The 24298-nt window shown below is 34.5% G+C and overlaps 1 protein-coding gene across 2 annotated transcripts in view; it reads right to left on the reverse strand.

The window, feature by feature from the left end:
• Positions 1-15174, reverse strand: part of LOC126967234 (uncharacterized) — a 69945-nt gene extending 54771 nt beyond the window's left edge. The window contains exon 1 of one of the 2 annotated variants that reach the window (XR_007729940.1): positions 14607-14783. Coding sequence is in view for 1 of the 2 variants with exons in the window: in XM_050811725.1 (XP_050667682.1) it covers positions 14645-15153 (509 nt within the window). In the remaining variant the exon portion in view is untranslated. Of the gene's footprint in view, positions 1-14606 lie in introns of both variants that reach the window. The other variant, XM_050811725.1, reaches the window with a different exon arrangement.
• Positions 15175-24298: the final 9124 nt, after the last annotated feature.

The following is a 24298-nucleotide window of genomic DNA, read 5'->3' on the forward strand; positions in this document are numbered from 1 at the left end:
AAGTCCTATTATTATCAATGACGTTCTATACATATGGACATATCATTCGCATTCTGATAACGGAACGGCAAAAGTGTGCTTAAAGACAATGTAAGCACACTTTTCTCCTTAGTCGTGTGTCAGCTGTGTGTCAATCAACAAGCCTGAATGTGCTATAAAAAGTGCTTAAATAATACATTAACGACTGAAAAAAAGGTGGTGTGAGTTATCAACGGTAAGTTTATTTTATTTATATAAGATTGTTGTGCAAAATGCGGAAGTAATTTAATAAAACGAATATTTTTTCATTAAATATGGTACAATAAGGTACAATAAATATGGTACATTATTGACATCCCCAGACAAGAACCGCTTGTCAGAATGGGACAATCGGGTTCTAAATTCAAAATATGCAGCTGAAACTGAAATAGTGTTTACATTGCTGCCTATTGATCGATAATATTTTTTATCTACACCTATGCTTTAAATCCTCTATTAAAGATTCTGAAACAGTTAGCTTATTGCCAACATTAAAAACCCAATGTTCTAATAACCATTACATCATCCAAACGAGTGTTGTAATGTTGTACTGAATTTCATTACAACACCCCTGTTTTTTTTCGATCCCTTCATGCGCAAAGAGTATTAACAGAGAGCCACATTCTTATTGCTCGATGCGTGGTATCTGTATGAATTTCAAAAAAAGAACATATTCGTTTACACGTTCCACACTACCAGAACGCCGCGCGCCGTAAAAAAAAGTAGATTATTCGAATCCCCGCCATTTTTCTTCGATATTTTTATTGTTTTGTTTACAAAAAATGAGCGATTCATTTCAATTGAATATTAATTATTGCACTATACAAAATGTAAATTACTACTAAAATAAGTAATGAATGATATTAGGTTACTACTAGGACTGGTGTTTTAATGTTAGCAGTATGCTAACTGTTCCAGAATCTTTTAGAGGATTCATATTCTGGGTGTAGATAAAGTCTTGTATGCAACTGTTGATAATTAGGTATTAAAACACTCATGTGATACTATTATCACACTCGGCTTCGTCTCGTGTGATATCCACAATCCACATTCGTGTTTTAATAGCCCTTATTACACAACAGTTGCATAAATAACTAAAACAACTTAGTAAACGCAGAAATGTATAGACATAGCTGTAGAAGGTTATTATAGTGTCATTTGTGGCGTGTGCCATATTTCAGCTTTGATTTTGTATGAGGTGCATTGTCTATATGTAATAGAACGTCATTGATTATTATAAACGAAATATGACATTAACGTAAGTTGTTCACTGGGCCATAATGGATCTAAAGTGTTCGGAGACAAGTTGGTAACAATGTAGATTGTGTGGTCGGGAATCAGGACCACAAGCTTCCTGTGAACTCTCGCTATCGAAGGCTATATTGCATATTTGAAACCTGTACATTGTCACTTATGAACACCGACTGGATTAATGGAATATCTTATGAGTCCGTAAATTGCCTTCTGGTAACAGGATTGGAGATTTTCAGTTTACTTATCAATTATTTAATACGCTTAATTGACAGCATTTTTAACCGCAGTTTTGTGTTTTTGACTCTGGGGCGTCACGAAGCCATGCATACAAGAAATTTCAATAGCTACTTTTTTTGTCTTTTTTTTATGAAAATAAGGGACAATACGAGCCGGACGTTCGGCTGATGGTAATTGATACGCCCTGCCCAAAACAAAGATGAAACTAACATTCTTGAGAGACCCAAAAATTCTGAGCGGCACTACAACTGTGCTCGGCACCTTGAGACATAAGATGTTAAGTCTCACTTGCCCAGTAAATTCACTAGCTACGGCGCCCTTCAGACCGTAACACAGTAATGCTTACACATTGCTGCTTCACGGCAGAAATAGGCGCCGTTGTGATACACATAATCTAGCCGGCATCCTGTGCAAAAAGCCTTCACTGTAAAACACAGACACTGGTTACAGAACGCAATCCCTCAAGATTCTATTGATTATTTGATTAGGAGTATGCGAAGGAGATTGGGAAGAGCTATAGGAATACTAAATATTGATTATAGCCCACGTTAGGACCTTTCTAAAAGTTTATAAAATGTTCCATACGAAAATGTCTGTTTCCTATTATTTTTTTTTCATACGATAATTTGGTTAATTTTCTAAAATAAGCAATAAAATAAATAATGAATAATTGTTTATAGTTACTTTAAATTTTTCCATGAGTGTATTTCAATTTCTTAGTAAACCCGAGTAGTGGAATCCCCGGTGTATGTAACTGTGCTTTATACGACGTTAATGAAGAAAATAAAAACTAATATCCAGCTTAGCGAAACTCTCTAAGAAAAAAGTGATTCACTCGATTGTATGAAACGTGCAGTCATTCATAGATTGACAGATGACTGCTATAATCTTGTAAAAAACGGAGATAGCCGAAATTCACTACGTTGTAAAAGCATCTGTTCGCTTTTCAACTTAGCCGGATTATACTTCGTCGCCAATCGCATCACTGTAATAACTCCTATTTCAAACTTATGTCAAATGACTGCACGTTTCATAGTAAACTAAATTTCAGGCCTCTTAGTACGTAGTATTAACATCCTCATAACTAGGTATCAATTTTGCAAAAAATGTAGTTTTATCCGTGTTTTAATGAGAAACTTCTACAATAACATTAGAATACAAAGAAAAAATTTCGCCACTATATACAAGACTATAATAGCTCCGATAGATATAGATAGGGTGATCCGGAAAGCAGAAGACCCCAGTTCAAAACGAGATGTCCTATTAGTTTTGTACCTTTTTAAAATCCGAGCAAGGCTCGTTCGTCCAGGTACTAAGTTACTGACCAGTGCCGTACTCCGCCAAACTATTTAATTCACAGGCAAAAATCAAATAAACAACCAGTTAAAAAGTGATTACAACCAATTATTACACTGCATACCTGTTGTACTCAATATATGATCTATCAGTGCCGCTCAGGATTCTTGAAAAACACAAAAATTCTGAGCAGCACCACTACTGCGCTCGTCACCTTGAGACATAAGATGTTAAGTCTCATTTGCCCAGTATTTTCATTAGCTACAGCACCCTTCACACCGAAAAACATTACTGCTTCTAAACTAGCCGGCATCCTGTGCAAAGGAGCCTGCCAAAAGTAAAAGAACGATTTTAAATTCGAAAAGCACATGACGGACGTAGTACGGATAAAGGGGGGCCGCATCGTCGTCGGTATTTGTTCGATACACATTCCAACGCGAACGGTGTATTCAACATTCACGAACTATGTATGACTTTGTAAAATAGCGTTGCATGTTGTGTTCATAGAAGTTTTAAAGTATTTACATTAGATAGTACCAGGATATACATCATCTTTTATACGTTCAGTTGTTGGTACAATGCAGTGCCGCTGAGAGGATTCTTGAAAAACACAAAAAAATCTGAGCGGCATTACAATAGCTCTCGTCACCTTGAGATATAAGATGTTAAGTCTCATTTGCCCAGTAATTTCACTAGCTACGGCAGAAACACGGTAATGTTTACACATAACTGCTTCACGGCAGAAGTAGGCGCCGTTGTGGTAGGCACCCATAATCTAGCCGGCGATGTGGGCAAAGATATGGTAAAAAATATTATCTTACAGAGTTCATAATTATCTTACAGTTTTATTTTGATGCTTTAGACTTAGATAATTTATACGTCTAGATAGAGTCTCTTGCTGTTAGATAACCGATAAAAACAGGCCAGGAATATTATAGTTAAGTGTGAGTAAGAATCTACGTCTTACACTCGCGATTTGTATGACACCTTGTGCTAGTGTTCATTTAGGTCTAAGGCCTATTTATTTCGACGTATTCAGAGCTGTCTTTACGGCTGTTCCATCTACAGATAGAGATAAATTACTACCTTCTACTGTCAGCAATTAGCGGCTAATAATCTGAAGCTGTCCCAATATACCCGATAAGTCATTCTTATCGCCTTATATTGGGACGCGTGAATTCAAATTACCATACAAACTTCTATCGCTGGTAAGCTATACGTCGTCCCATTGACAGGCAGCGTGTACGGATAAGGTGAGTTACAGTAGATAAGTTTATTGGGACAGAAAAATCAACGATAGTTACGTTATTTTTATCTCAAGGAAGAGATCTGAATATTGGGAACGGCCGTTAGTCTATCTAGACGTATAAATGATCTAAAGCTTTAGATTATAATAATAATAGCCTTTAATAATAATCTTTAGATAATTTTAGGTTAACATTGAGTTTGCAGTAGACATCAGCACATTTGTTTTGAATAGGCTCTTCCAGTGTTCTCAGTTATGACATCATCTGCTCCACGTTATACCAGCGGCATCTTATAAATCGGTCTCCCTCTCTATCTTCTTCTTTCTCTATGATACTCTTATGTTTCTATTTTGGCCCATTTTTCTTGTTTGCCCCGTGTTAGGTGTCCTGCCCATTGCCTTTTGAGTTTACTAACAATTTATGATACGTCTACAATGTTTGTCCTTTTTCTTATTTCTTTTAATTCTATTCTATCACTTTTCTGAATCCTTAGTATACTTCTTTCCTTAGCTTCATTCTTTGTTATGTTGACATGTTTTTAATTATCATTGGTTAGTGCCCATGTTTGACAACCATACTTTATGGCTATGCAGGTGTTGTAAACAATACTTTTGAGTTTTAGTCGTAGTGACGGGCTTTTCATTATTTGTTTTAGGGACCAGTAACGCTTCCATGCTATATTTATTCTGTTTTGCATTTCCTTTGAGGTAGTATTGGTTGACGACAACAGCGTAACATAACAATTGATTATGTTACGCTGTTTATTTCAATAGGTGATCTTGAACTATTTGTCATCAGCTTGGTTTTCATTGTATTCATGTTTGTGAGCATGGTATGTACTAAATACGTGTAAAACAAAAATTACTGCAAAACTTTCATACAAACACGATATCTCGGATTGCTGCCCAGTCATATTGCGATAACACTTATCTTCGCTTAATCGCGACGAGGTGGCCGAAAAATTCAGAAACAACAATAAAAGTAAGACAGTTGTATTGAAAATAATATATTTTCAATAGTCCTTGAAACGCTTTTACGTAAATAAAAGACAATCATACATAGAGGTCAAGCTACAATAACGAATATGAAAAATACTAAATGAAATTATTTAGTAAATCTATGAAATTGCCGTATTGTACTGCAAAATACAAACATGTTTTTGGGATACCAGTGGGAGGCTCCTTTGCGCAGGATGCCGGTTAGATTATGGGTAAGCAGTAATGTGTAAACATTATTGTGTTGCGGTCTGAAGGGCGCCGTACATATTGAAATTACTAGTCAAATGAGACTTAACACCTCTCAAGGTGACGCAGTTGTAGTGCCTCAGAATTTTTGGGTTTTTCAAGAATCCTGAGCGGCACAGCATTGTAATGAGCATGGCTTATCAATTACCATCAGCTGAACGTCCTGCTAGTCTCGTCCCTTATTAACATAAAAAAAGTAAAATAAATTTATTAATTGTCGCGTATTTTATTTAAAAAAAATTACAGCCTTATATATATTTACGAATTAAAGTAATTAAAATACGAAAATCTATTTACATGTTACAATAATCAAAATTTCGTGACACATGTCGGTACCAACACCGATTAATCGTAAGTAAATGCAATTGATAACTTATAAAGTTTTCACAAACAAATAGTTATCATAATAGAAAGTCGATGAAAAATACAAGTTTGTTACGTAAATTTTTTGATTATTTGCCAACTCAATTCACATGGTGTTATTGTCTTTAATAACTCATTTATGACTTAACCGTGGAGCCCTGGGGGCCTGAACTTAACAACAGCTCCTTCAGAAAAAAATTAAATGTTGTACATTTTTAAATAAAGAATATTCTACCGACATGTGAAAAAAGTTTCATACTGAAATCTCGCACCAAGGAGGTATTATTTAAATCCAAAGCGGCCGGCCGGGACCAGTACTCCCGTTATTATACTCTTTCTGTAAAATACTGCCTTACAGCAAAGATCAGCTTATAAACATTGTGTCTACAATGTCTATTATTTTCTTGACATATCAGGATGTTTCAGTTTCTTCCTAGATACCACGGGTCTGTTTTCTATTCGTTATTATTCCTTATTATAGAAAATATATTGCAATTTGTATTATACTAGATGACCATCTTAAAAAACACAAACATACACAAATGCAACACATCCAACTAATATTATAAACGCGAAAGTTTGTAAGAATGTATGGATGTATATACATATAACGTATAATGGAAATGTTTATTTTAAGATGTCCTACAAGAAAGTCCGCGACAGTAAATATCTGTCTTTTATGGGATGAATACATTAAAAATTATTAATTTATTTGTAATGCACACTTGGTAGTAACAAATTGATTTATTAGAAAAACCACCCCGTGAGCCTCTTGCCCGTTTGCCCCCTCTTATATAAAAAAAATGCTAAAGAAGTTTTCACTTCAAAAATATAAGGACAAAACATTGGGCGTATAAGCGTATATATATTTAAAAAAAACTATGGAGATATGAGCGTCTTTTATGTTTTAACTTTCTATTAAATATATGGGCCTTGAAAGCACCAGTTTGCGATGAGAGAATCTTGACTTACATTTTCATGCTTACAACACTTAAACCGAACGACGTTGATCGCTTATTAAGATGCACGTTTTAAGTACGCCTATTAAATATATTTGAGGCACCACGAAATTCTTAAGAAGCACAAATTGAAGTAACGATGACTTGTTGGTTAAGAATGAATTATTTTTCACAAGATCTCTATTCACATAGACTATTATTTAATAAACCTTCACAAAAAACGTCACCTTTTTGCTTTTAATGGTGATTTTCATTATTATAACACTAGAAATAAGGGATTGCTTGTAACTAATTCTAGTAGGCTTCAAAAGATACATAATAGCTTTAAGGGTAAATGTATACACTTTCATAATAAAGTCCCAGCCACTGTGCACTGTTCAGAAATTATCTATAAATAAAGTTAAATGTTTTTTATTCGAAAATGGCTCTGTCGTAAATCCTACTACTCCACAGCTGAATATCTAAGTAATCGGACAGCCTGGGACTAGATTATAAATTCTTTATAGTAATAGCAATGACAGTACAATATTGTATATTTTATTAAATAGAGCTCAAAAAAGAATCCTGGGAGAATTTGTTGCGCCGTTTCTTCTCTCTCAGAGCGCCATTTATTTCGGAAGCGATAGTAGTATGTAGTATATTAGAAATGACATCAAAAATAATTCTAAAGGAATCAATTTTGAAAAAATAAATGCCTTTTATGCCTTTATGACAACTGTGAAAACGTCGAAATATATTGTCTTTAGAACTATACTAACAATACTAACAATTCACGAAAACTAACACAAGGTGTCACACAAATCGCGAGTGTAAGGCGTAGCTTGTTACGCATACTAAACTAATATTCCTGGCCTGTTTTTATCGGCTGTCTACAACAGAAAAAGAGACTCTATCTCAGGGGTGCTCAAGCTTGAACTGCTGGCGATCTACCATCATCATCACCTATCTACTACATTGTAAGACTATAAGACTACGATCGATCGACTCTGAGAGGCTTCAAGTATGTGTGTATCCTTCATGGATTGTCGTCTAGGTAGAGTGTCATGGTTAATAAGAGATAATAGTTTTGCATATGCATTTTTTAGGCAAGGCAAGTGTAGGTCTGCCCTAAAATGTAAATGAAAAAGTCATAATTATTCAAAACTAGCTGACCTGGCAAACGTTGTTTTGCCATACAAATTATATATGTAAACCTTCCTTGAGCTTCAACGAATCTATTACAAAAGATTTAATTGAGATCGGTCGAATAGTTTAGGGGTTATTAGGGAACATACAAACATACATTCTCTTTTATATACATACTAGTTGACCCGACAGACGTTGTCCTGTAAATAATAAACAAAATAACGTTTTTTATGAATTTGTCACTAATAGAAAATATTATGTCTGATAATTGCTTTAGATTGTAAATTTTCTCCCACAATGACAACAGCCACTTCGTCAATGGTGGGTGAATTAAACCTCCTTGTGTGTTCACCGGCAGGTGTTTTGTCAGCTCGAATGACAATATTATGGCTGTTTGATTTGCACGAACTCATTGCATTCTAAGCCTATATATCTAAACTATAATATATATAAAAACTAATCTGATAGATAGTTAACAACTGTTGTTAATCTATCAACTATAGTTAGCTAAAATTAAGTTTATTTTTTACCTCCTGAGAATGTTAGAAAGATATAAAAATTCTTATTAGTTATTCATTTTAAACTATTTTTTCAATTTAATTCCTGAACGACGGGACCACTTCAAAGGAAAAACTAAATTGTTGCTTTTAATTTAATTCTGAGCTTTTTCCTATTTATTCACCTTTTAAACCTTCCCTGGACTTCCACAAATAATTCAAGACCAAAATTAGCCAAATCGGTCCAGCCGTTCTCGCGTTTTAGCGAGACTAACGAACAGCAATTCATTTATATATATATATATATATATATATATATACAAATATGTAGATATAGATAGATTGCGAGTTTAGTGGTTCTTACAAAAAAACGCGTTCTAGTGTCTAAAGTTCTAAACTTAACTAAAGAGTGAATTTAGATGTTGAATCTGTATGACACTGCATGTCCTGAGCATACCTTTCATAAGATGGTACGTAATTTCTAATTTTAGTTACCTAAAACAAAATCTGTAACAATTTAGAACTATTTCTATATCGGATTTTTTCTCGAGATCTACTCAAAAATCACTCGCGATCGTCCGTTTGAGCAACCCTGCTGTATCTAGACGTATAAATTAAGCAAGCTGTAAACATTGACTATAATTAATTTCTATTATCAAAACGGTAACTTCTCATTGTTTTTTTTTTTAATAACACCCACGGGACTCCCGGCCAGTTCGTTTGTAATTAAATTAAATAAGTATTTATTGTTTCGAGCAAGCGTTAGGTGGAGAAGATTGCGTATGAAATTGAAACTGTTTTTATTTAGTACATGAATTGCTTAGATAATTTATACGTAATTTTAATTAATTAAATTTTTTTTTAAGTAATTTAAATAATTATTGTAATGCGAACTTACCGCTCGCACATAAAACTTAGAGGTTTTGCGAGTATGTCTTTATATATATTAAGATAATTTTGTTCATAGAATAAATAAATAAATACGTCTAGATAGAGTCTCTTGCTATAAGACAACCGTTAAAAACAGGCCAGGAATATTAGTTTAGTGTGCGTATCAAGCTACGTCTTACACTCGCGATTTGTATGACACTTTGTGTTAGTGTACGTGAATTTCTCGAAATAGAGGGTACTTCTAAAGTCTATTTCTTTGACGTTTTCACAGTTGTCACAGTCTAAGATGCCATGTTATATAATAATAATAATACTTTAATCAAAGTACAGCCAATCACGAAGCTCTCAGTGAGAGAAAGCTTCAAGAGACTTCGATAATAAGGTAACAAATTTAGATTAAGGATTGGTCTCCGCTGCGCTCCAACAAGATACCGCAGGCGTAGTCGCAAAGTGCGGCAATTAATACTACGCCCAAGTGGTCGTACACGAGCCAGTCTCTAACAATGTGTGACGTTTACGTTCCACATGTTCTGTTAATCTTTGCTACTTATATGAAACCTAATTCCGGGCTGCGTAGTAAAACTTTGTAAAAAGAATAAGTACTACAAGAAATAAGAAAGACACTGGGATCACATATCATCAGTAAGTATTTTGTATTTTATTAATTTCTATCTAAAATAACACGAAGCTTATGTTACAAAATTTGAAAGATGCCACGCACACAAGCATCTAATAGTTGTCGCAATAAAGAAACTATTATTCTTACGTAGTGCGGTATCTAGTTGGAGCGCAGCGGAGACCAATCCTTAATGTAAGGTACTACGCATACTACTAGTACTACTGTCAGAACCTTATTGGTAGCACCGGCCTTTTTCATGTTCTGGTCAAAATAAGAAGCCAAAAGTGTCAAAAAACATCATAGAGTTGACTACACATTTAGTGATGTAATTTTCAAGGTTTTCAAGGAGCTTTCTTCCGCTCTCCAAAGCTGTGGAATGAGCTTCCTTGTGCGGTGTTTCTGGGACGATACGACATGGGTAACTTCAAAAAAAAAGGTGTACACCTTCCTTAATAGCCGGCAACTCTGCTGTGATTCCTCTGGTGTTGCAAGAGAATATGGGCGGCGGTGATCACTTAACACCAGGTGACCCATACGCTCGTTTGTCCTCCTATTCCATAAAAAAAAAATTGCTCAATTGAATTATAAAACTTACCATAATTTATTGTTTTATTTAGCGATTCTTGAAGTATATATTAATTGTTATATAGTTTTTTAATTCATTGACCTTAATGTTAAATCAATTGTAATTGTTAATAAGTACTGTAAAAGCGCAATTGTTGAGTGTCCGATTCATCTTAAATATCAGTTGATTAAATACTTAACGTTTAAGGAATTCAACAGTTATGAGGAAGCGTGTTCACTATGGTATCGACGCACTGGGACAAAGAAAGAATCAAAGTGGTATGTTACTTGGCTCGATCACTGAGCTGTATAAATACCACTGGACAGGCTGTTCCATATGTTCGACAGCAAATTTTTTGTGTCTATTTGAAGCGCCACTTGCGAGCATCCAGGGAACTAATTTTGTCGTATATTACAAATGGTTGCGAGTGAAGCTTACAATACTCTAAAATAGTTTTGCATTGTGAATTAATTTCAGTCGTTTTCCGTGATATTTATACTTCAAGAATGAACGTAATAAAGTACACATTTTTTTGTACATAGTTTTCCTATCGATGTTTGTTTAGGTGAGGTTGTCATCACTAGTTTTAGTACCGCAGAGTCTCGCTACATGGCCAACAGCGCCACAATCAAATAGGAACAGAAGCACTTTGACAGCCGCCAGTCCAGTGGTAAATAGTAGAAGTCAGTGGGCTCGATCGACTGGCCTATACTACTGTCAGCCTTTTCACGGGACTGAGCCAACGGGCTTGAGTATATGCATGTATGGTATATACATGTTTATAAGAATCTTGGATATGAGTGTGCAAATGGACATTGAATTTCACATACATTCAGAATCTGGATTAAAATACAGATTGGATAATGAAACCGATGAGCCGTGACTTCAAGAAGTCTCTTAGGGCTGGGGACTGAGCTAACGGCCTTGAGGAATCGAGCGGAGCCAAGTTACCTCTCTCGTACAGGATCGCCATTTTTTATGCAGCATTAGAAGCATTTTTACTTAATTACAAACAGAAAACAATATTCTTTACAAAAATAACAAAACTATGTCATGTTAAATAGTATTTGTAAACAGTTCATAATTTTTCATATAATTTTTAACTAGATTTAATGAGAGCATGTTTCAACTGTACAAGTTTTGGTGATCTTTTTTGCAATATCTATTAAATATAGAATTGTAAAGAAAAATGAAATTTCATCTCATATTATGTAGACATATAACTATTTTTGTAAAAATAAAAGCTTTATATAAACCGTTAAAAAACGGTTTCAATTATGCGCTATTTTGGCGATTTCTTGGTGTAGCGGCCTTAACGCGCAATCTTTAAGACCGCGTCACACGCGGCTTTTGTACGTTCCCAAATTTAATACAAATTATTTATGTATTTAATTCATATAGGAAGACCAACAGCGTACAAAAGTTTTATAGAAAATCAAATAGTGACAAAAAGCCAACTAAAGGTCCTCACAGATAGCAACATATTAGTTTAAAATAGTTAAGAACACTTAAGTTAATACTGTCAACTAGATAGTAGTAGATATACTTATATCATACTTACATACATATATCATACTTATGCTCTAACAATTTAATCAAATCATTCGTTATTTATTTTATTTATTATTATGCGGAAAAAGTTTGATTTATTTCATTTATCAAAAACTAAGCTAAAAACGGAAATAAAACATCATCGTAAAACAATAATAATAAGTAACGCAGTATTCACACACTCCCACTATCTCTCTCTCTTTCTCTCTCTCTCTCTCTCTCTTACATACACACACACACACGTTATTGTAATCTTTTGTCAGTATAATAATAATCTTTTGTAGCTTTATGTAAAACCTAGGTTTAGATTGTAAAAATAACTGTGTACGCTGTTGATTACGAATAAATACAGAAAAGTAGTTTTTCAGATTAATAAAAATATTTGGGTTTGACTTTGAATGATTTTCTACCGTTGGTGACTTACTTTAGCTGGAAAATTGGTAGATTCCAAAACCGTAAAATATATAAACTCTAATTAAATTGAATAAAAATTTATTAAATCTAAATATATTTAATAAGATTAAATCGTATATGATTATAATTTATTTTTAATATTGATTATTTCGTAAGGCAACGTTTCTGTTTCTTTGTTAATGAAAATAAGGGACGAGGCGAGCAGGACGTTCACCTGACGGTAACTGATACACCCTGTCCGTTACAATGCAATGGCGCTCAGGATTCTTGAAAAATTCAGAAACTCTGGGTGACAATACAATTACGCTCGTTACCTTGAGACATAACATGTTAAGTCTCATTTGCTTCATTCACTAGCTACGGCGCCCTTAAGACCGGAACACAATAATGTTTACATATTACTGCTTCACGGCAGAAATAGGCACCGCTGAATCAATAAAATCTAAATAAAAGATATATTTTAAGATTAAGCCACATGTAATTATTATATATTTTTATCTTTGATTATTTGGTTATACAACGTTTTTTATGTATCTCTACGTTTCGGTGACTCTCCAGAAGAATGTGCCATAGCAACAATTCAGAAATAACGTCTTTTAAGACGTTTTGTTGTTTTAAACAAATACCCGATAATCTCTCAAACAAAATGTTCCAAAACAAGTATTATAATATTAACTTTTGTATCATTTGTATTTTTGTGTAATTTTTTAGCCTTATGCTTAATTGTATATCAAATTTTAGGTTTTTTTTTATTATATTCACTCCTACTTTGCTTATATTTAAGAGAAAACTATTGGCTTGTGTTATATAAATTCTGTGTTACAATATCTACATAACTTTTAATGATAGCTATAAGAATAGGTTAAATACATTTCAAATGATATCTCTGCGAATACGTAGAAATGCTTCACAATTGCTAAGTTTACATAAACTTTTAAGCTATGATATGGACTGTCCTTCGCTTTTATCACAAATCGGTTTGCATGTGCCTGCCTTCAATTGTCGGCTTTGTACTTTTTCCCCAATGCACATTAAATTCCACCACAGTAATTATGGCTTAAACTCTCCTCTACATCTAATGTTACAATTATATAATTGTATTTTTAATATAGATGAAAACATTGATATATTCTTTTAAAATTTTCTTAATTTTAAAAAACAAATTTATATTGCTCTCCAAAATTTGTAGATACTAGATTTTAAAATATCACGTGTATTTCGTATAGTAATGTTGTGCCTACCTATAACTAAAGTACATTTCAACTATTTTATTATATTTGTTTAATTCTCAGTGCTTAAGTTAATAAATTTTATTTAGTTGATAAGCCTAAATAAATAAATAACTTAAGCTGTTTGTTTTCCGATAAATAAATAAATTAATATATATACTTAGTTTATTCCTACCATGTTCCTAATAATATTAATTAAATTTGGATTGCAGTTCTAAACTGGTACCTTTAAATAGAATAATAGTTTAACGTAATTATTGTTAAAGATGAACGGAGTTAAATATACATACAGCCTCTTGGGTAAAGGTATTATGATATATTCTAAGAACCGCACCGAACCGAACATAATACACTGAAATATTACGTTAAGGAGATTAGTGAGAAATTAATATTATAATAATTAAATATCTTTTTAAATTGCGAACCTTTCAAAAAGTCAAAGTTTAATAAAAAACAGTTTCATTGTTAGATGAAAACCGACGTTAAGGAGGGTTTTCTTTGTATAAGTTTTGAAAATAGAAGCTTTAATTCAAAAAGTTTCATTAGGCATAAAAGGCATTTATTTTTTAAAAATTTATTTGTTTAGAATTCTTTTTGATGTAAATTCTAATATAATCGATACTACTACCGCTTCCGAAAAAATTAATGGCGCTCTGAGAGGGAAGAAGCGGCGCAAGAAACTCACCTCATTATTTTGCGATTAATATCATGGGTGGGAGCGAGCCCAGATGGAAGAAAGTCATGTTATATATTATATACTGTGAATGGTTAAATGGACACCGATTAACAACTAAATACAACATTGTAGGCATGCGGAACGGGGTTGCGAACGTGCGTCTTGTGTCTTTGGACGTAAAGACAGACGAAAGTCAAAGTTTAGTCAGATTACAATTGATTGTTGCGAAAAATGTATCGCAGTCAGAAGGAGCAGCTCGGTGATTGAGAGCCGGGCGCTACAGGTGCGAGTAGCCGGGGCTTGAGTACTGGTGGAGTACTGGTCGCAGTTCTGCGGTGACGTTCGCAGCCCCGGGTGTCGGGGTCGGAGACAGTCTCATGCGAAGCGGGAGAGGCGACGGGGAGGCGAGAACGGGGCTCACTGAGCGGATGGTGCGGCGGCACGGAGAACGTGTAGTACTTGGCTGTTTGGTTGTGGGCGCGGAGCACCGAGCTGTGGGTGAGGGTCACCACCACCACCAGAACGGCGGCCAGAGCCAGCGCGGAGAACGACGCCGCCACCACCACCACCACCCGTCGTCGCCGGACCTCCTTGGCGCTGCGCTCCGGTGGCGGCTCCACCGGTTGCGGGGGCGGCTGGGGCTCCGGAGACCGACTCCTCACGCTAGGCCCGCGGCTGGTCGGCAGCTCGAGGGTGTGTCGGCGAGACCTTCGCGCACGTTCGCACTCTGCGGCTGAAGAATGGTGTCGGCGAAGGCGATGAGGCGCTCCGGGGGCGGCGCGACACGACGACGAGCGCAGCGTGCGCGCCGGCACTACCAGGTCGTCACTGGCGGCGCGGGGCACGCGGCCCGAGTGTGACGAGCGGAACGAGTGGTCGCGGGACGAGCCCCCGGGGCACGCCACGTCCACGGAGGCGCGGGACGAGTGCCGCGAGAACACGTCACGGTCCCGCGCGGAACCCGGCATGGCGCGGCTGACACTCGCGGCGGCGACCGCCCGAGTGCCGCGCCCGTCGCCGCCGTCACTCGCGACACCACGCGACTCCACAGACACGCGCAACCTGTTTACACTTCACTTTCGTCCCTAACACATCTTACATATTATTACTCCAGTAACTTCACTGTGACCACGTGATATGAAATTTAATACGGTTTTCACTCGTTTAAACATAAGCTTTGATATAAATTTAGATTGTTTCTGGATAATAAAGACAGTTTCAACTTTCCGCTCTAAAATGGATTCGATGATTGTATGCAATACCGCGGCGAGATTTACGAGCGGTATTAATAGAAGGAGCGCTCACCGTTGTAAGAGCCGAGCCGTAAATAGAGCGCACCGGCTTTTGTTATACGCCTTTTACTAGAGGGTACATTGTCAAGTTAAATTGTCTCATAGGCGGGAAAACTGATAGTTTATAAGTTGTAGTGAGGCCGCTCGGCTCCGTTCAATACGGACCATGGACTACTCCACATACATTCTGCCCGCCTGGTATCGGCCTTGTATCTATTTATAGACGAGATATGCCGTAGCTGTTCTCACTTCACAGACAATTAATACGATAAATAGGAGCGAAAACCTTTTACTCTAGTTTTTACATTTCCTCGCTTGCATAATATTTTGTTTTTTATGACAATTTCGTATATTTTTTTATATTTTTTACTACACATTCAATACAAGTAGTGTAATCAAATTGCTTCCAACAGTTTGGCTATGGGAATGGACTCTATAAATTTCTAAACTAATACAAAAACATACTAACAATGACAATGAAGAACAGTGCCGTACTGATGGAAGACTACTTAAAATATATTTTAAGTCTATTTAATTTAAACGTCATATAGAGCACAGTGTCCGACATCTTGAAATCAGTCTTTAAATTTTCTGCTCAAAGAGAATATAAATACTACGTAATAAGAGTAGGAACTGCCTAAGTAAAATTGAAATTTATTTTAGTATGAAACTTTAAAATAGTAGCAATTACAGTATGGCGATCGGCGTCCAAGTATAATCCGGCTGAGTTTGAAAGCGAACAGATGCTTAAAACGTAATGGATTTCGGCTATCTCCATTTTTTACAAGATAATAGTCATCATCTGTCAATCTATCAATGACTGCACGTTTCATACAATCGAACGAATCGTTTTTTTCTCAGAGAGTTTCGCTCGTCTGCAGGTTAGCCGACATGATGATGATGTCGAGTGACGAGATGCTTCTTCCCAAACCTTCAATGTCAACCCGATCAAAGAGGACTGACTTACAATTGGACGTATTTCCTGAAAAACGTTCCAAACCACAAACATCACATTTATGGAATTCGTGTTTAAAGTTTATTAAATATTAGTGTATTATATCATACATGTAGGTTGGGTTACTAAGTCATGATATCATTTTAAGAGTGACAGAGGGCCCTACGCTGCCATTTTTTGTCAGTCCGTTAATATCACGTGACCAGTTTTGTGTTCTTAACTCAATTTCGACATGATTGTGGTTTGGAACGTTTTTCTGGAATTACGTCTAATTAATATTGACAGTGACAATGACGTTCACTACAAACTAGAAAACAACATGTGCGTGTCAGGACGACCTACAGTAGTGACAACTTATGCTAATCTAAGTTTAACTATTTAATTAATATTGAAATTGTTTAACTTGAAAGAACCTCAGCCTATTAATTAAATTTTATCTATATTAATATGATAATGTAAGGAAAGGTTATTTATTAATTATTAATTAAAAAAAAAATATATTTTTATATTTATTTTATTTAGATAGTTACACCAACAACACATCATTATACAATTAAAATTGTAGCAAGTACACAAGGGATTGTACAATACGACATGTCTTTACAGGTGTAAACAACATTTATAATAGTGCGGAAAGAGAAACAAAGTTTATTTATATATTTATTTATTTGGAAACAAATACAGATACATCCTTAAACATAAAGTAGATAAAGTAAAAATAGAAATATGTACACAAGGATGTCTCCTTAAACAGTTTCACTAAGTACACTTAATATTTAAATTTACACATACATTACACTTAGTTGTAGTCAACCAGTTAATAAATAAATCTAACATAATGCAGTTGTACACATTATTACAATTTAGATGAAATTACGTGATTTCTAACTTACTCTGTTTGTGCCAGGATTTGTTTTATTCTGAGTTTGTAAGTTTTAGAGGAACACGAAAACATATTTACATCATTAAATCTAGAGTTGAACAATTAAACATAATAAAATTAAAAAAATGAAGAGTTAAATAAAAATGATGATAAAAAATTACTTAAATAAGATATATTTTATTCTTATAAAATATATTTTATTCTTAGTTACAATTCTTGAATATATGTACATTACAATTTTGTCGATGGACATTATTAGTAGCATTATTTAATACTTCCTATACCTTTAAGTAACAATGGGCTTATGGAAGCTATATTAAGCAACGAAATCTTTATATTATGTTTTTACAATGAATATAAACGATTATGGCTGTATGGGCTTTAACCCTTTGCCTGACTTATAATGCACGAATAAACCAAAAAAATTAACGAATGTGGCAAACGTCAAATAATTTCTGAAAATTCTTATTTATTAACTCCAAAAGTAGTAATGAATAAACAGATACACTTAAAGATTTTCAAAAAATATTACTGAGCAATTTTTATAAGACCTTTATAAAGGCATTAAATTTTAACCGTTAAAAATTGTTTCAATTTTGATGTTTTTCAATTGTTTTTCGATTTCAATTGTGATTTTTTTTCTGACGGAACTACTACGTAATAAGAGGCGGGATTGCCTTAGTAATAATTGAAATTTCGTTTAGTATGAAACGTGCAGTTATTTGATATAAGTTTGAAAGAGTAGTAGGTAATTACAGTTTACCGATGGGCGGCGAAGTATATCCCGGCTAAGTTTGAAAGCGAACAGTTGCTTAAAACGTAGTGGATTTCGGTTATCTCCGATTTTAAACCGACTTCAAAAAGAAGGACGTTCTCAATTCGTCTGTATGTTTTTTTTTACAAGATGACAGCCTGCCAATCTATCAATCAATGACTGCACGTTTCATAAAATCGAGTGAATCACTTTTTTTTTAGAGTTTCGCTAGGCTGGTGGTACCATAAGAAGCGATAACTTTGAAATTATATATACGTCATTTAAGTCAGCAGGTTTATTTAAAAGGAGTATATACGTACATCGGTATTCACTTCGCGTGTATTATATCTGACATATAAACATTTTGAACACTAGATCCTTCAGACTTTCATATTTTATTGTTTTTATGTTGCCAACATAATCAATACACGTTTCAGCCACTCTTTCATGGAGGAAAGTATTACTTACTTTGGTGTCTAGAAAGAGCGCATAATATATATAACTGTACTCAGTCCTATGGTCTTGTATCACTATATTATAATTTAGATAAACAGTATCATAAAGTCGAAGAATTCTTTACATTATTTTTTTTACTATAACATCCAGTGTTATAAATTAGTTTTCTACTTCTACTACTACTACTCAAATATCAGAATAAACATCCGACAGCCAATAGATGATGTAGAATTCTCTCAAAGCTGGAATTAAAATTGAGCCGAAAGGTGAATGAAAGCTGAAATTCAAATAAAAGTCACCAGTATTCACATTTCCCTGGTCGCGATTGAAACGCGAGTAGATGACAATGGCTGTAGTACAATGACGACGACAATCGAAACAACTTCACGATATTACGACGCTCAGTAACTCAGACAAACAATGGAATGGCTTCATTTAATTAATAATTAGTTCTGCATCATGCTTATTGTATCATCATTAACGGGCGGGAAATACATTTTAGTAGGTTTGTAATTTGTTTTTTTTTATGAAAGTAAGGGAGGAGACGAGTTGGAGGTTCAGCTGATGGTAATTGATACGATGGATTCTTGAAAAACAAAAATTCTGAGCGGCGCTACAATTGCGCTCGTCACCTTGAGACATAAGATGTTAAGTTTCATTTGCACTCTAATTTCACTAGCTACGGCGCCCTTCAGGGCGAAACACAGAAATGTTTACACATTACTGCTTCACGGCAGAAAAAGGCGCCGTTGTGGTACCCATAAGCCTGGCATCCTGTGCAAAGGAGCCTCCCACTGGTAGATTGGTTTGTTATGACAACAGAACGTCATTTAAATTGTAATCTAGGCTTAGAATCTTAGATTAAAGATTGGTCTCCGTTGCGCTCCAACTAGACTGCCCTACTTCGTAAGAAGTAAGTTTTTTATTGCGGCTACTAATAGATGCTTGTATGCGTGGCATCGTGATACTCAATGGCATCTTTAAAATTTTGTAACATACGCTTCGTGTTATTTTACAGTGAAATTAATAAAATACTTTCTTTTTTCTTATTTCTACTAAGCAACTCGACATTTTAGTTTAAATTATGAGCAAAGTTTAACAGAACATGTGGCTCGTCAACGTCACACATTGCTCGAGACTGGCTCGAGTACGCCCACTTGTGCGTACTTTGTGACTACGCCTGCGGTATCTAAGCTAAGAATATTAACGATAGTGTCAATATTCTAACCCCCTTATTCATAATGGTCCGCTTACTTTAAACAGCCGCTTAGGAGTGTTTTTTCTCATTCTGACTTAGGTCAATAGAAGAAAACAGAGTGAGAATTAGCAATGCTTTAAGTTAGCAGATTATTATGAATAAGGGGGTAAGAATGTAGCCTATGGCTAATCAGCAATTTCTTGTAATGTTAATTTAATAATTACAGTCAAATAAGAATGTGTTCGTTATCACTTCTCTCAAAAAGGGTATATTTAGTCTATATTGAGATATTCTGGTCTAGTCCTTTTAAGATCTTTTAATTCAGAAGAATATTAATAGTGTAAGATACTATCGATAAAGGCTTCGATACATTATGACCACGGTCTATTTGCCGCTGTGATTGTCGCATAGTTTTATTTATTTTACCAGTGGGAGGATCTTTTACACAGGATGCCGGCTAGATGGGTACAACAACCTATTTGTGCCGTGAAGCAGTAATTTGTGCTGTGTGCAGGACAGAAATAGGCGCCGTTGTGGTACCCATAATCTAGCTGGCATCCTGTGCAAAGGAACCTCCCACATGGTAAGTACTAAGGTTACAGAGTTATTTCCTCTATTAATGTTACAATTCGGATAAAAGCTGCCTTCTTTATGCCATAGTTTTAAACTGAAAATTGTTTCAGATATATGTTTATATTGTTATGATTTCAATTCATTTATTTTAAATAATAGTAGACTACGTTACTCCATAATGCGTATTGTTTGAAATAATTTTTCAAATCAATTAAATTTTATCTTTATTAATATTAAAGATGGCTTTGTGAAATCGGACATGTTTTAGTATGACAGTATAGTAGTGTGTTGGTACTTTGAGCGTAATTCGATGTACCTTATTAGCGAAATTTTACAAAAAAGGGAAGTATTCTTAATTGCCGAAACTTATTGGATTATAAATAATATTTTGTTAACATCTTAAGTACAATGTTTCTTACAATTAAAATAATTTCATTTCGTTTCATTTGATGGCAGCTATTTTAATTATATTAAGTATTAAACATAATGTTCAATATTTTCATTGTAACATTTTCCAAAATGCACAACTTAATTGAACCGTAAGCCGATATCGGGTTTACTAACCGATACTGCAATATGATAATCACAAGAATCTTATCATCTAGAATCACCCCATTTGCATAAATGAATATTAATTAACTGTTTTTTCATCCATTTTGTCAAGTTGCTTGTCATATAATAGACTATAAGCACGCCACTTGAGTTTGCGAGCGTCATACTGTGTTGACACGGCCAAGATATATTTGTGCATTTTCAGCTTTAAGCTGAGTGATTACCTTGAAATTTAGAACATAATATGTTATATAGAATAATAACCGATTTATGTCACATGTACAACACTCAACACTGTTTTAATAACTCTCAAAACACAACTAAAAGTCAAGGAAGGGCAATTTACCACTAAGTTAACTAAAATGTGTCTAAACGCAGCACGAGACAAGCCAGCTACTTGATACTATCTAAGAGTAGAACAAATTAGGGAATGCGTATACATATTTATTTACGAGGGCGCACAACTTTTTAATAGTCTACCTTCATCTCTCAATCGTAATCTTTTAGTCGTTTAAAACATTTAAATCTACGTTATCAGAGTAGGTTTTTTTCAAAGTTTTTATAAAACACATGTCTGAAAAAGTTTGTAATACCTGACCTGTAAAATTTTATAATTATAAATTTTGTGGAGAAGAATATACTAAGTACCTAGATACGTTTGAACTGAAACATGTAAAGAACGGCGAACAAATTATCACAACATTATGTTCTCATGTAAGTGACGATATTATGTTTTTAATGAGAAAATAAATATCTTTAAACCTAAGTTCAACAAATTATATTTAAAACCAATATAATAAACACCACCGTGGCTATGTCTATCAACCATGACCCACCTCTCACCTCCATCTGCTCCTCACAAACTTCACTCGCAAGCGTCTGTTCCTGGAACTGTTTGCCGAGTGCGGTATGAGCTACTCTCCGATACCATCCTACATATGTCCAGACCACGCCAACATTACCTTCTCTATAACTGACACTAAGTCTTATGTCCATATTCCTCAACCTATTACTCACATTAAGGCTGCTAATCCCAAGAAATCGGCAAAATACCACATAGTTGAAACAATTTCTTGAAGGTTTATATAAAGTTTGTATTTTTTTACAAAAAAAAATTATATATTTACAGAATATGAGAAGAAAATTAATTTTTTCGTTACATTTCTATTTTTTACTAGCTGACCCGACAGATGTTGTTCTGTGTATAATAATTAAAATAATGTTTTTATATGAATTTCTCAATAATATATCATAACATCAAAAATTACTTCGTAAAATATGCACCCTGCTGTCGTAATGAAATTGTTTCACAGCAGAACTGTCAAACCGTGCGTCAATAAATTCTCTCATAGAAATTATGTATGGACACATCAAAGGAAAAACAAATTTGTTGTTTTTATTTAATTTAGCAGCATTTTCCTATTTATTCACCTTTTAAACCTTCCATGCACTTCCACAAATAATTCAAGACCAAAATTAGCCAAATCGGTCCAGCCGTTCTCGAGTTTTAGCGAGACTAACGAACAGCAATTCATTTTTATATATATAGATAGACAGACAGTGCGAAAAAGAATCAACAAAATACTCCTCCCCTAACTTTATTATTTAACATGACATAATTTTGTAAAGATAATTGTATAATGTTTGTATTAAGTCAAAAATGCTTCTAATTCCTTATCTCCTTCCTTAAATTAAGACTCCGAACGATTCCCCAAGGTCGTTGGCTCGGTCCGCAGCCTTAAGCGCGGCTCTCTCTGCACCGCGAGGGCAGGTTGGTACGGGGATTATGTCGAGCGTCTGTTAGCAGATTGTTGCGAGATAACTTAAGCCATACTTTGAATATCTGTTCTAAAGCAATTTCATATTTACTCACTTATCTTACTTAAGCTGCGAATAGCTTTGCACTGAGGTCTTAATAGATATTATTAATAATATATTATAAGTAACATAATATAATTAAAACTCGAATACTTATTTTTGTCTGTCTCTCTTTTACAGTTAATTATTTAGATGTTAGCTTGTTTGTAAATTTAAAGTAATAATAAATATAATTAAGTAATAATAATAATAAATATAAAATCAAAAGGTATATATATCTTAATATATATAAATCTCGTGTCACAATGTTTGTCCTCAATGGACTCCTAAACTAATGAACGGATTTCAATGGGGATTACTTCATGGAGTGCAGTTTAGTCCAACTTAAGAGATAGGATAGTTTTTATTTCGATTTGGGATCCATAATTATTTTTATTTCCAATATTTCTTTTGTTTGGACATATTTTCTGTGAGAGTATTTTTGACGCGCGGTTTGACAGTTCTGCTGTGAAACAATTTCATTATAACAACAAGGAGCATATTATTATGTTACAATGAAAAATTATTGACTAATTCATCAAAAACGGTATTTTATTTATTATGTACAGAACAACGTCTGTCTGGTCAGCTAGTATTATATATATATATTATTCTAAGAAATATATATATAATCGTTTAGTTTGTGTATGTGTCCCCGGTGTCGGTACGATACATTGCTATCACCGTTTAATGACAAGATCTTATCTATCCATAGTTATGTCCAATATAATTATAGTCCAATGCTATCTGTCAATAGGTTATTGAAATGAAAGTAAGCGTAAAAGGATAAAAAATAATATAATAAAAAAAATATAAATTCGTTTAAAAAAATTAGTGGCACTCATAATGTCAATACTAGAAATAGGGATAGGCTTGCTGTTCATGTAAGTCGACTCCCAAAAAGTCACAAATTCGTTCAGAGGTCTGTGTATACGTTTTAATAATGAGGTCCCTATTGACATTCAGAACTTACCTTTAAATGAATATAAATCAGTGCTAAAGAAAAAGTTGTATACAAAAGGGTACTATAAAATATCTGAATATCTGGATCTAAAGAACCCCTGGGACTGAGCTGCTGGGCTGTTACATGTCTGTCTTAGTTTGATAAATGTCATTATAGTTATATAATTTAAATATTGTTTCTGTTTTTTAATCAATTTTAATTATCATTATCATGAGTTATGTAATTTGAAACAAAATTGTAAGTAGAGGCATTTAGTAAGTATTGCATAATATGTAGATGAACTTGAATTGTTTTGTTATTCGGTAGATTTCTCGTGACAGGTATCGTCATGCTCGCTTAAATGCCTCTGCTTGTGGCGGCGACGTGGGGCGGGTTCCCTTCCCTAAAATATGGTCGAGGGAGGCGATGGCTGGTCCATGCGTCATGCTCGTAAACGGGTGCTACTCGTGGGGGCTGGATGATCTTGTTACCGGGAGGTCTGCTTGATGTGTTTTTTTTATTATTATTATTTCCTTTAAAGTTAAAGTTATTATATATTTTATTTTATGAAATGCTCACATAATGCCTCTATTTATTTACGGTATGTGTGGATTGATGCATCTACTATACTCAATAACTCTTGTGTTTAT

This window comes from Leptidea sinapis, chromosome 12 (assembly GCF_905404315.1).
Source record: "Leptidea sinapis chromosome 12, ilLepSina1.1, whole genome shotgun sequence".
Classification (NCBI taxonomy): Eukaryota; Metazoa; Arthropoda; class Insecta; order Lepidoptera; family Pieridae; genus Leptidea; species Leptidea sinapis.